Genomic DNA, 14,017 nt, shown 5'->3' with positions numbered 1-14,017 from the left:
TCTTTGATATGCCAATCAGTGAGATCCTTAGAGCGGGTCAAAACCTGGGTATGTTGGGACAATCCGAGAATTCACTTGAGTGGGTGATCATAGTGACAGGATCAGCCCCTTTGTCGGACAAAGTTAATGATCGAGGATGCACTCTCTCTGATGGAAACCAAGACTGCCGGCAGCCGATTTCAATCGTTGAAATTTGTTTTGCAAAATATATTTATATACAGATATATATATATATATATATATATATATATATATATGTATATATATTACGGTTTCAAAATGTTTGCAAAAGGTTTTAATTCCTAGGATCCATGTGAGTAGAGAGTGCAGCACTATTCCTTGCATCCGAGGGAGAGGTCCTCTCTTGTCGGACAGTGTTTGACAATTATGGGCTGAGAGGTTAAGTGTAAGACCATTAAGGGTAATACCTGATGGGCTAATCTTGTACCTGCCCACAGTCTTTGGTTTTTTATAAGGTGACTTGACCCAGGGACCACTTAGTGTAAGTGTTGGGCCCATTAAGAGCCCATGGTGATAGGCTCAGGGGTTCAATGTGTCCTACAGTGAATTCGGCCTGGCCTTGTAACAGAGGCTGGGCCAAACCCATGTGGCTGATGTGTAGATCAATGCTTGGGTTCCACGCCATACAAGGATACCCAACTAGGCAGCAATTTGGAGGTTGAATGAGCACATGGGCTTAATGGGCCTAAAGCCCATTTCGAACAGGCCTAATTTGATTAGTTAAATAAAGGGGCGGATCTGGGATTAAATCAGCAAATAGGATAAGGTCTTACCCTATCCACTCAGAGAGTCCATATCTGAATTCAGATCTGGAAACCTCCTAATGAGATTAAGAGAGAGTTGATCTAATCTGCAGATAAGATAAGGGCTTATTCTTATTTATTAAAGAGAACTCCTTATCCAAATACAGATTTGGATTAGGAAACTCCTAATGAGATTAAGAGCTCTCTTTAAGGCTATAAAAGGAGGAGGGGGTAAACCATTCAGTTCATCCAAGCATCCAAGAAATCTCAGAGATCAGATCTCAGAGTACCCAGAGAGAAGACAACAACAGTGTGATTGCGCCATCTTCTGCCTGCGATTTCCTCCAATTGTCGCCACAGCTAGTTCGATCTCCATCCTTTGTAGGAGCGATCAAGAAGTGTCTTGATATCAGTTTTTAGAGAAAGGCTGATTAGAAATCGTGCTCACTGCCTCCAATGGATTCTTACTGAAGTCGTACTCACTGTCATCTTCAGTGGGAGCAGTCTTTGGAGTCTTTCTTTGGGCGTGAACACCTTCATTGGGAGATATTGCATCTTCGTATCAGGTATATCCCTCTCCTACTATTTTGGTTCAGATCTGGTTCGGTTCTTGGTTCAAGATTGATCCTTGAAAAAATGCAGCTTTTCTAAAACAGGGAATGTGATTCCCACATGGGAGAGAAATTTTTGAAATTTCGCCCTACCTTCCTACAGGGTTCAGCCATCCATATGTTGGATCTCTCATCCCTTCACCTAGCTGCTCAATCTCCACCTTCCATCCCTTCTAATCTCCACCATTCATTTTAGGATACTCTCTTTTTAGCTTTTTAACCCTAGGGCGCCACCTAACTTCTAATCCTCACCATTCAGCCCCTAGTCATTAGATCTCAACCCTCCATTCCATTTTCTATTTCAATCATGCACTCTACGGCGCCACCCACTCCTTTTAATCCCCACCTTTCAACCCTAGGCACCTTAATCTCCACCCTCCATTTCTGGGCGCCCAAATCTCAACCCTACATAATATTGGGTGCCATCTCCTTCTCTTCTCAACCTTAGGATCAACCCAGAACCATCCTAACCCTTCATTCTAAACCCAAGGGCACCCGTATTTTTGCTAAATCCCAACTGCCGCCCCCCTCTTTCTCTCTAATCTCAGTTTTATCCACCCTTCTCTATAAAAATGACCCAAGGGCTCTTGAGAAGGGGTTGCATTCTGCTCCCAGGTAAGACGAAAGGCTGATCTTGAGAAGTTCAAGGGTAGAGGAAGATGAGGACGCCCAGCCAAGAGGAGGGGCTCCTGCTTGCAGTTCGCCTAAGCCACTACTGCCACCTCTGGATTCGAACCCAACTATAGGAGTGGAGCATGCCACCACCAAACAGCATTTCACAAGAAGACAGAGAGGCTAGCATGACACGCGGCAGAGTCTCCTAGAGTTAGTTACACTGCCACTAGAAGATATTCTCTCCATGATTGCATACATGTAGGCCAGCTATATAAGGCCCTGATCATGTAATAAGTGGCGTGAATGAATATCCCTTTCATCTCTCTCTGAGTCATTTTCTTCCTACCTTTCCCCTCTCTTCCCCCCATCTTCTGTTTCAGGAGGTTAAGCCACCCTCGAAGGGGCTTCCGAGGTGAACGGTAACTCACCTGAATCATAAGCAAAAATTTTAGTTCGAGGTTTGTAGATTAATGTATAAAACCAAGTAACTAGCTCATGAGGGGTAGAAACATGTAAGCTTCCTATTTTCTGATTTCATCACCTAGGCGAGGCCTAGGTGCCTGGGTGCCCCAAGGTTGCCTAGCCTTGCCTTGGCGCCTTGAAAACTATGCTCTAGACCTATTCTCTTTTGGAGTAAAGATTTTGCCCGATATACTCGATGAATTTCCTGATCCTCTCTCTATCCACACCACACACACATAAACACATACTAATTTTTCTAACTTTCCTCCACAGTAGCTGGGATAGGGAATAAGAATAGGTAATACATTGATGATCCTTCAGGAGCCTCCAATTCCTTGCAAGGCTGCTAGTTATTCAAACCTAACAGAGTCCCCAATTCCCAAAGGACCCAAGCAAAGAAGTACAACCTCCCAAGACTTGTTTCTCAAAACCCCTCCTACTCCAGAGGGACCTGGGTTGCCTTGACTGCTCCCGTCAAACATCTTGCAATTACCCTATTCTTTATGGAGGAACATCTTTCTACTGCTGACCAGTTCCTCCATATATCATTAAAGGAGAATTGATAAAATTCATCAAGAGATGAATTTCTTTCTGTTGTCAATACATCCCTCTAATACTCCATATCAAGACTCAAATGGTAAAATATCAAGAAGCATGACAAATTCCTCCTTAAAACTGTACTACTTCCAGAACAAGATGTATGATGCTTTGATAATGACCTTATTAAGGCTAGTTCTTTTCTACTAAATTGCTTTATTTACTTGTAGCCCATCAGGATGGTTTTATTATTGTCATATCCAATTTTCAAGTTAATTGTAAAAGCCAATTGCCTAAAGTCTATATTTCTGTTTTGCATTTATGTAAGAGTACTAATATAAAATTTGGCATGCACCACTAAAATTAAATGAGAGTCCATTTGCTTACTCATCACCCAGAGATCTAGGCATCAGGCAATGGAGAATCATTGCCAAGTCTTTTCCAGGAAAATATTAAATGAGAGTCCATTTGCTTAGTCATCATCTAGAGATCTAGGCATCAGGCAATGGAGAAACATTGCTAAATCTTTTCCAGGAAAATAGTTTTGGTGTCTTAAAATGAAACCAGACTGCCTTTGGAGAAAAGCCATAATGGCCAAAAATATGGTCTATGAAACCTTGGATGAGACCCTAGAATGGTGAGAACCAGTTATTGCTGCTCTCTTTGGATAAGCACTGGAAAGGTTTTCTAACATTCTACCGACGTTATTGGTCTCAAGATAGGAGATGGAGCAAGAATTCATTTCTGGAAGAACCCATGATGTGACCAGTTTCCTTCAATGTAACTTTATCTGTTCCCTTTTGAAGTGCTAGATGATAAGGGAGCCCCAGTACAACAAGGCTTTCAAATATCTATGAATATGGTAGCTCAGACAACAGCACTAAGAAATCTGAATGATGTGGAAGTAGATTAAATACCTTCATGCTCAGGTTACACAACAATCACCCCTCCACCAACAGCCTTGATAAGATAGTCTAGTCATTAGACTTATCTGGGGAATTCTTGGCTACTACATCCTTCTTCTACAAACCTGGTTCGATATCCTAAATCCTGTACTAATAGTACTGTACTGCACAACTCATAAGTAATGCCCAAAGATAACTTTGTCCCTTTCCTTTATTCTGGAAAATTTGGTCTCAATTTACAAAAAAGTTCAATTGATGTAGGTCCTAAAGATTTTGCCAAGGAGATAAGTAAAGAATGTGACTATCATTACATGATTAAAACCTTGATATTACTTTGGAAATTTAATATGCATAAAAACATAGTCAAAAGAATTAAGCGCACTAAAATAAAATAGCAAAAGAAAAACAGTATAAGATATTGGAATGCAAGTTGAGTGAATATATATTGCCAAGGAAGTTTGACATCAAGTAAAAAAACGGACATAAACATGTGATTTCAATTAGAAACTTAATGTTAAAAATGAAAACCGACATGTGAAGCATATAAATCAAAATTTAAGCATGAACTAAAATTTTAGTATCTCAAAGTGAAGGAAACCTGAGCCACGCCCACAGTACAGCATGTCTAATATAGGGCATTATGGAGGATAAATGGCATCATGAAGAAGCAGAAAATCAGCATTAAATCATCTAGTTAGCTGGACTTGATAAGTTATCCAATTGGATTGGTTTCTAGCCCATGAAATCTCCTAGGCAAGATATATTGAATTCTGGGTCCTGATTCCCATTAATAAGAGCCATTGTCCACAAAGGTTAGGGACCCTTACATGGTGTAATGGTAAAATCGCAGGCTGGAAAGTGTGAGAATGTGGGTTCAAATATGAGGGAAGCCATTTTGTGCAAAAAAAATGCCAAAGGTTAGGACCATACCCCTCCCTAAACCCCAGATAGCTGGGACCAACATTGGCTAATGACCTTTTTTTTGTCCACAAAGATGCCCAAAAATATAGGAGTTTCCTTTTTAATAACAAAAGTTTCCATCTCGCTAAATGAATCAGCAATTTCATAAGATGCATGATCAACTTTCAAGCAATTGGATATTCATCAAAAAAAAAAAAAAAAAAAACTTTCAAGCAATTGGATTTACAAACCTTATCAAGGTACTGGGCCAAGGATTTTGGAGAACCACGAATAACCCTAATAAGAGTCAGGAGAGAGGCTAAATGAACAGGTGAATCAGAGGCAGTAGACCAAATCTGGCTTTCAATTACATTTAAAAACCCTGGTATATCAGCGATTGCTAAGCTCGGAAGAAGAACACCAACCAAAGACTCCTGAATAGAAACAGCTAAAGCTGGATTTTGTATGGATGGGTTAGCAGATACACCAGTTACACACTCTAATTGGAAAAATATATCCCCAATCAAACAGGATATTTCAGGACCAATGCACACCTTCCATGTGCCCTCCATTCCTTCAGCCAAGAGCTCTGCTGCAGTTGAACTGTATTTTCCATTCATTGCCATAACCAACTTAATCAAAGGATGAACAACCAAAGTAGCCAGTCTTGGTTTCACAAGGCTTGGATACCAAACAACCAATGCAGCTGCAACAATAATATGAGAGGCCATTCCATCTTGGCTTGTTCCCCCAACACAAGAAGTCCAATCTTGCATTTCAAATGATTCCAGCCATGCAAGGATGCTGGATTCCTCAATCTGAGAAGTCTCTTCTTTTTCTATCCTCTCTGAATCTAAAAAGCTGCTTCTCAATGTATCATGGGTATAGCATATTTCATGTTGAGTTGCTTTCTGAGCAGACAAGGGAAGTGGAATAGCTCGTGAAGCAGCACAGTGGAATAAAGAGCGTGCAGCCATACGCACATGTTCGCTTTCATCTTGCCAGAAACTAACCAACAACTGCAATATAGAAGTACATTAAGGAAGACAGGCAAGTCAAGACATGGTTGAAAACAGTAACAAAACCAATCAATAGTATTTGTTTCAAACGTATGTCAAATAAACTAGGCAAAAACAGAGAGTGAATTATTCATCAAAAAAAAACAGAGAGTGAATTTCATAGGAAGCCACATGAATGATGTAGAAGATTTGTTTTTGAGGAAGATATTTGATATTCTAAGTAGTTAAATGCATTGGAAACCATCTACATTTATATGAAATATATTAAATACAAGGAAGAATGGAAAGACAAACATTTGACCATGTGTTGCATTTTTTTATTATTATTGGTTAAAGCAAGACAAAGGAACACCTTTAGTACCAGTAGCCTTTTAGAATTAGACAATCCAACTTATTTTAGTAAATGCTCATTGGATATGATAAAGCCTAATTCTACAAGTTTCACGTATAGCAGAAAGGGCTAATTAGGAAAGTGTAACCACCTAGATAATAATATCCAATGGTTCAAGTTACAGAAAATCAAATATTAGCATTACATTGCAACCTGAAGCAAAGGTGGCTTTATATCAGGAATCTTCTCAGCAAAGTTCCGTGTATAAAAAGCAGACAGAGCACTGCAAAATAGAACAGATGAAGCATTAGCCATAAAAAAGGGAGAAATAAGCAAGGGGAAATTGGATAACACAAATGATGTTTTAAACACAATTTATAGGAAATGATCCTTTACACCCTCCTACAACCAAGTGAACATGAGGATGGTCAAGAGCAAAAAATTACCATTTCTAGTGGGGGGAAATGAAGAATATCCATATATTGCAAGTGCTTTCCCCAATAGAAAAGATAATTGGAAGTCATCCTCTCTTCAAGTGTCAAGTGTATGTCACACATACTGGGAACTAACAACTAATATTCAATTAGAACAACTGGAAGATCTACAAGACTGACATCTATCTCAATAAATTGTGTCATCTCCCATACTGGTGGATCACAAACCATAAAAATGATACCATGTAATAGAAACAAAGAGAAGGGAAAGAAACTTAAAGAAAGAAAACAAGTTTCTTCCAATTACTCTCTTTTCTTTCTTTTTCTCTGATATGAAACAGTAAAAGGGTTACTATTAATTAGAAATTAAAAATTAAAATAGCAAGTTTTATATATATATAGCAAGGTACAATCATTCCTGCTATTTGAGATTAAGAGAGCTAGAAACAAACAGCAGAAAATTGCCGAGCAGTCCCAAGAGATTACTTGTACTGACTGGGGACTTCCCCTTGGATCGCATTAAGAAAAATGAGAGGAAGTCTCAAAAATATTAAGTGGTCGGGCCTGTGCAATTTTGAATGCTGAGAAGATTTTAAACTTAAGTGGGACAGAGACAACAGGTTTAATCTTATCAAAAGACAGTGGTGTCAGGGGAGAGGAGAGTTTGGGGGGCCACGTGGAAGGAGAAAATAAAGGGAGAGTAGGGTAGTCGAAAGAGAGAGAGGAGTCGGGTCTGTCAGAAGATGAAGAGACGACTCGGGGAGGTAAAGAAGGTGAAGGTTCGAACGAGGTTCAAGTTTCGAAAGATAGTGTCATCAATAATGCTGGGGAAAATTGAAGTCACCTCGTTTCAAGCTGGGGGTTTTGAAAGAGAAAAAGTTCAAGCAAAGTCAAAGAGCTTGGCATGCATTTCAGTCTGAAGATCCGTGGAAATGGATTGTTCATAAGAACCTGGAGGAGTTAGATCAATGTGGAAGTCCAGCAGAAGGATCTGATCTAGGGCTTCACTGCAGTGGAGGGAAGAAAGAAAAGTCAAGTTCTGGTCAGCAAGCAGGTTTTGTTCTTTGTTTTGGTGATTTTTAAGTCGAGCTTTCTTCCATTTCTTCCTTCTCTTCCATCTCGCCACAATAAAGAAGTTTGGAGAAGGAGAACCAAGGGGTTGTTTGCTCGGAAAATCAGACGGAAGGAAGGGAGGAGGGTTCTGGGGAAGCGGTGAAGCAGTCAGCAAGGAGGGAATGAGAGGGCAAGGAAGAAATGATAGGCAGGGCTGGAAAGGAAGGGGTTGACGTCAAGAGACCGACTGTGTCTGGCTGTGCTGAGGGTACGGAAAAGGCTCTAGACAAGGACGACAATTTTGACTCAGCTTTAGAACACGAGGAGTTCCAAAAGGTGGAAATCGCAATTGGCAAGATTGGAGTCCATTTAGGTCAGAGAAGAGGTTTACAAAAGGAAGGAGACATTGAGCCTATAGAAGGGACGAAGAAAGCCAGAGAGACAAATAAGTCACACTTTGTTTTGAGAAACAAGAGGAGATATACAAAACAGGGGGGGGACCCCCTGCAAGTTACAAAGGAGGAAGCTTGTCACTATACAGATGTTCCAAATACACACCAAATTTAGCTAGGCCATCTGCAGTATGATTGTATTCCCTAGGAATCCAAACTAAGTTAACATTCAATCCATCCAAAGAATCCCAAGCTTCAGTCAGATAGTGATAAAGTCTCCAAGGGCCCCCTTTTTTGTCCATGTGTCAAAGGTTTTCTCAAGGCTAAAATATGGATTATTTGGGGCAGGACCCTCCAATAAATATAAAAGAGTTTACAAAAGGAAGAGATTAAAGGTTCTGGAATCGAAGAAGGGTGATGAAAGGAGGGGGGAGGAGCTTCAAGCTGCTGGAGAGGCAGTTACATCAACCCTGATAAAGGAAGATCTAGAGGTCAAGCCGGGGTCAGGGGACAAGAAGGAGGAGGGAAGCCAAGCGGATGAGAGTAGTCTTGTTACGTCTAAACAAGCTGATAAAAAATAAGGAGGGGGTTAAAGTGGAGGTTAAGAGTTTTTTAGACAGGGAAGTGAAAATTGGCAAGAGTTCAGGGCTTTTCTTTTGGGGAGGTGAAGAGTTGGCAAGAAGAGCTTTCGAAGAATTTGAAAAGAATAAAAGGGAAGAGAGAGAGAAGAAGAAGCTACGACGGAAACAAGATTTAGTTTGGGACAAAGATAATGACAGATGTTATGAGGCGTTTGAACCTGAAGACTATAGACAATATGTGAAAAGGGGGTTCCCTATCTATTTAGTGGAAATAAATTAAAGTGCATGTTTGATTCATATTCGCCCCCCATTCCGCACCTTTCTTGGCATCCATTAGATGGATCCTACCATTCTTTCAGTGGTATCAGAGCCACAGGTTCGAATCTTGAACCAAAAGAAAATCAGATCTGACCTTGCGCAGATGAACAGAAAATGTTCTGCCAAGATCTGCGCAGATTTGCTTTCCTTTTTTTTCAAGAAATGGTTTCTTATTAAGGGCGTTTGATCTGAAATTAATTTTGTTAAATCCAAAAATTTATTTAGAATTGTTATTTATTTATTTTTTTTAATGGACTGTTCGAACCTGGAGATCGCAGTGCAGATTTGGTGCAGATAGTTTGCGCACCCTTTTTTCTTCCTTTTATTATTATTCGGTCTGTAAATAATTTTTTTTTATTTTTCTAGACTGAATGTATAAGATTTGATCAAGAATGTAATTAATTAATAGAATTAGGATTTCTGTTTTTTATTTATTTTCATGATTAAAGAAGAAGGAAGAAGATGGCGGTGCTGGAGATTTGCAAATGGAGAAATCGCATACTGCGATTTACAGTTTATGAAACTGTAACTTTTGTGATTAACCTCTATTTTGCAGGTGGTACGAACAGTCCATATTTTTTATTTGTGATTGTCTAAAATCAAAAATTATTAATTTCAAATCTCTCTTGAATTAATTCTTGAATTGAAAATCAGTTTTGGACCATTTCGGACTAGATTGGACCAAAATTGTTTGGACCGAATCTGAGATTCGAATGGGGTTGTTTTTCAGTCCATATTTCTCACACTGATTATTCCAAATCTGATGTTCAATTACAGGGATTAATTCGGCCCACCTGTAAAACCCAGTTTTAAAGGGTTAAAACTGCAAAAGCCCATTGTTGTGAGAAAAGTTGTATGGGCCGAACTGCTAACTACAATTCAGCCCATACACCTAGTAAACATTAATTGCTAATGCTTTAAGTTTTAAATGGGCCATTCGATGGGCTTTACAGCAATTAATTGATTGGATGTATGATGTGCTGCGACCATGGGCCATAAGCACTTGGCCCATGTTAACTCGTTAGTGGCTCTTGCGCACACCATGGCAGAATGCACATCATTGCCATGGTGTCCCTTAAGGTCATTGGATGACCCCTCTCTACTTGGTGGGCCCCACAACCCTGAAAAGGGATGCGTACGGAACCCCTATCCGATTGAGGCCCACCAGAAACCTGGTTTTATGAAAGCCAGTGGGAACCACTTTGGTTTGACCTAAATTAGAACTAGGGCGTAATTTTGTTCCCTCCAAGCAAATATGAGTGCGTGTGATAGGGAGATCCATTTGATGGACTCTCTAAAGGCCTTCCGTCATTAGCACAATGATGGGTCCATCAGTAATGAGGAAACGCACCATAAAATTGGGCTATCCATTTGCTGTTGGATCTGTCAGAGTGTTTCATTAGATGATAGAAGCGTCATAGACCGATGTGGGAGGGGCTTCACCAGAAAATGGGAACTCTCTCACGGTACCTTGGCGTAACCTAAATATGATGGGTGTGCACTCACTGGACAAAAAAGGTTTACCTGAAAGCGGCTCTGAACCTTGTCTGACAGAGGCCAAAGGGAAACTCAATTGATGAGTGGATATGATCCGTCACAGAAAGGTGGTGGGGTTATGCAACTGAAACAGTTGGCTTCATGCACCCTATGTGATTTCCCACATTTCCAGAGACATTCCGTCGTCTCCGTCACTGAGAAGGGAGGGAAAAATCTCAGAGATGAATAAATGGGAATGGAACATAGATTAAAAGCCATATCTATGTAGGTAACATGAATCAAACTAAGGTTGTGGACTAACGTCTTTGTTGTTTTATCAGAAAATGGCAACGGTCAATTTGCAAAGCTTCTAAACGATAACAAGCTTAAGGCCCAAACTATGCCGACTGGTACAGAAATCTTATGCTGGTCCTAACTTCTGAAAAATTAGATAAGGTGGGGAAAAATCATGCCCCGGAACGTCCGGGTGATAGGGCTTCTGAAGCCCGTAGGAGGGACTACCAAGATTGGGAGGATAAGAACTCCCTAGCCCGCTGCTTTGTCATTGCCTCAATAGACAACTCAATATAGAGGCAGTTCGATCAGATCGAACTAGCCAAGGACATATTGGACAATCTAAGAACAATGTATGAAGAGCAGAACCGTTCTACTCAACAGAAGGTCCTGAAATTGTTCATGACCGCGTAGATGTCCAAGAGGCAGAAAGTTCATGACCATTGTCTTCGGATGATGGGATACATTAATGAACTTGAAGCTCTTGGATCCGGGCTAGATCTTGGCACGCAAGTGGATGCCATCCTGAATTCTTTGCCATCTTCCTTCAATGCGTTCACTATGAACTACAACATGAATAAGCAGAATGTCAGCGTCCAGGAACTCAGCAATATGTTGCAGAGGGCCAAGGATCTTTTAAAGAAGGATGAGCATGGGGTTATGCCTGAAAGATCTTCTAACCGTAGAAAATCTTCCCACTTGTGAGCCTTGCCTTCAAGGTAAGAAGACTAAGCGGCCATTTGACGGTAAGCCTGAAAGATCTGGAGGCACACTTGACCTAATATATACTGATGTATGTGGTCCCCTGAGTGTTAGGACACGGAATCAACACGTGTACTTCATCACCTTTACAGATGATTTTTCACGATATGGTTACGTGTACCTAATGAGACACAAGTGTGAATCCTTTGAAAAGTTCAAAGAGTTCAGACAGGAAGTCGAGAAACAGTTAGGGAGAGAAGTTAAGGCCCTTCGATCGGATCGAAGTGGCGAGTATCTCTCTGACGAATTCAGGGACTACTTAAAGGACAATGGAATAGTGTCACAACTAGCTCCTCCTGCTACACCACAACTCAACGGTGTTTCAGAGAGGAGGAATAGGACCTTGTTGGACATGGTCCGGTCACTTCTCGTACGCTCAGAATTACCCACATCCTTTTGGGGATATGCATTAGAGACTGCTATCTTTGTGCTGAATCGGGTTCCAACCAAATCAGTTCCGAAAACTCCATATGAACTATGGACCGGAAGGAAGCCAAGTGTAAGACACTTGAAGATTTGGGGTTGTCCTACACACGTTAGAAGAACAAGTGCGGACAACTTGGAATCCAAAACCAGTCGTTGCCAATTTATAGGCTACCCAAAGGATTCAGTGGGTTATCTATTCTATGACCCAAGTGAGCAAAAAGTGTTCTGCAGTCGAAACGCCCAATTCTTAGAATCTGAATACATCATAGACACTCACCGTCAGGAAATAGTTCTTGATGAGGAGAGCTCAGGAGCGATGGGAGATGTCCCACAAGTTCCAAGTAGTGACCAACCTAGAAGGTCCACCCGGGTATCCAGACCACCAGTTCGATATGGTTATGACCAGGATACCTACCTGGTGGAAGCCTTGACTAGTGAAGAGGATCCCGTGACTTACGCGGAAGCTATGTTAGACATAGATTCCCAGAAGTGGATGGAGGCCATGAGAGCTGAGATGGACTCGATGGAGACCAATGGAATCTGGACTCTAGTAGATCCGCCCTCCGGGGTAAAAGTAATTGGTTGCAAATGGATCTACAAGAGGAAGAGGGCCCCGATGGCAAGATTGAGACCTACAAAGCTCGCTTGGTGGCAAAAGGGTATACTCAGAAAGAAGAAATCGATTATGAGGAAACCTTTTCGCCCGTGGCCATGCTTAAATCCATTAGGATCCTGCTAGCTGTAGCAGCATACCATAACTACGAGATTTGGCAAATGGATGTCAAAACCGCATTCCTGAATGGAGATCTTAGTGAAGATATCTACATGCAGCAGCCGCAAGGCTTTATTGCTGCTGGTCAGGAACACATGGTATGTAAACTCAACAGATCCATATATGGACTTAAGCAGGCTTCTAGGAGTTGGAACATCCGTTTTGATTCTGTCGTCAAAACGTTTGACTTTGAGCAGAATCCGGATGAGCCCTGTGTTTACAGGAAGTCCAGTGGGGATAAGATTACTTTTTTAGTATTGTACGTGGACGATATCCTACTCATTGGGAATGATGTAGGAATGTTGACTTCGGTCAAGGTATGGATGTCACAGCAGTTCTCCATGAAAGATCTTGGAGAAGCTTCATACATGCTGGGTCTTCGACTCTATAGAGATAGATCGAAACGGATAATTGGATTATCCCAGGCTGCTTACATTGACAATTGTCAAAAAGTACAGCATGGAAAACTCCAAGAAATGAAATGTTCCTTTCAGACATGGAGTAAATCTCTCCAAGAAAATGTCTCCCAAGACTTCTGAGGAGATTGAGGGCATGAGAGACGTTCCCTATGCCTCAGCCGTAGGGAGCATCATGTATGTCATGCTGTGCACTCGCCCGAACATAGCTCAGGCGGTGAGTGTGGTATGCAGATTCCAAGCAAACCCAGGGCCGGAGCATTAGACTGCTGTGAAGAACATACTTAAATACCTTCGAAGGACAAAAGAGTTTTATCTGGTATTCGATGGTAGTTCACTACAAGTTCACTACAAGTTCTGGGGTATACAGATGTCGATTACCAATCGGATCCAGATGATAGAAAGTCTACGTCTGGATAAATTTTCACGATAGGATCATGTATTGTTTCCTGAATGTCAGCAAATAGAGGTCCGGAGTAGCAAATTAATAGTCCACAACCCAAGCCGAGCGCATTGCCGTAAGTGAGGTTGCCTTATGAATGAAGGTGTTCATTCCTGAATTTGGAATTCAGTACATCACCCATTCCACTGTTGTATTACAACACTGAACTTACAGGAGGATGATATTAAGAGGTAGCATCAGCGGACAATGTAGTAGACCCATTGACTGAGCCATTGACATAGAAGGTGTTTGAGAAACACGTGGAAAGAATGGGACTACGACTTGTACCAGATTGGACCTAAGTGCAAATGGGAGTTGTTAGACAGTCTTGTATGCCCTTAGCTTCAATCGGATTTGATGTACTTTTGCTATTTAGTGGAAATAAATTAAAGTGCATGTTTGATTCATATTGTTTGGTATAATTTTGTGTAAGACCCTAAAACTGGATACTTGTAGAAACTTGTGTTAGTTTTTAAATGTTCACAGCCATTGAATAAGTCTGTGGAG

The 14,017-nt window shown here is 41.0% G+C and overlaps 1 protein-coding gene across 10 annotated transcripts in view; it reads right to left on the bottom strand.

Moving 5' to 3' along the window:
- Positions 1–14,017, bottom strand: part of LOC148848883 (Transducin/WD40 repeat-like superfamily protein) — a 73,571-nt gene that overhangs the window by 31,308 nt on the left and 28,246 nt on the right. For all 10 annotated transcript variants that reach the window (XR_016100610.1, XM_088949163.1, XM_088949164.1 and 7 more), the window contains 2 exons: positions 6,358–6,427; positions 5,046–5,813 (listed from right to left, as the gene is read on the bottom strand). Coding sequence is in view for 9 of the 10 variants with exons in the window: in XM_088949163.1 (XP_088805289.1) it covers positions 5,046–5,813; positions 6,358–6,427 (838 nt within the window). In the remaining variant the exon portion in view is untranslated. The remainder of the gene's footprint in view (positions 1–5,045; positions 5,814–6,357; positions 6,428–14,017) is intronic.

This window comes from Nelumbo lutea, chromosome 6 (genome assembly GCF_056320005.1).
Source record: "Nelumbo lutea isolate HS-2025 chromosome 6, American lotus-T2T, whole genome shotgun sequence".
Taxonomy (NCBI): domain Eukaryota; kingdom Viridiplantae; phylum Streptophyta; class Magnoliopsida; order Proteales; family Nelumbonaceae; genus Nelumbo; species Nelumbo lutea.
The sequence above is the reverse complement of the archived record's forward strand: the minus strand, read 5'-3'. Positions and strand labels throughout refer to the sequence as shown.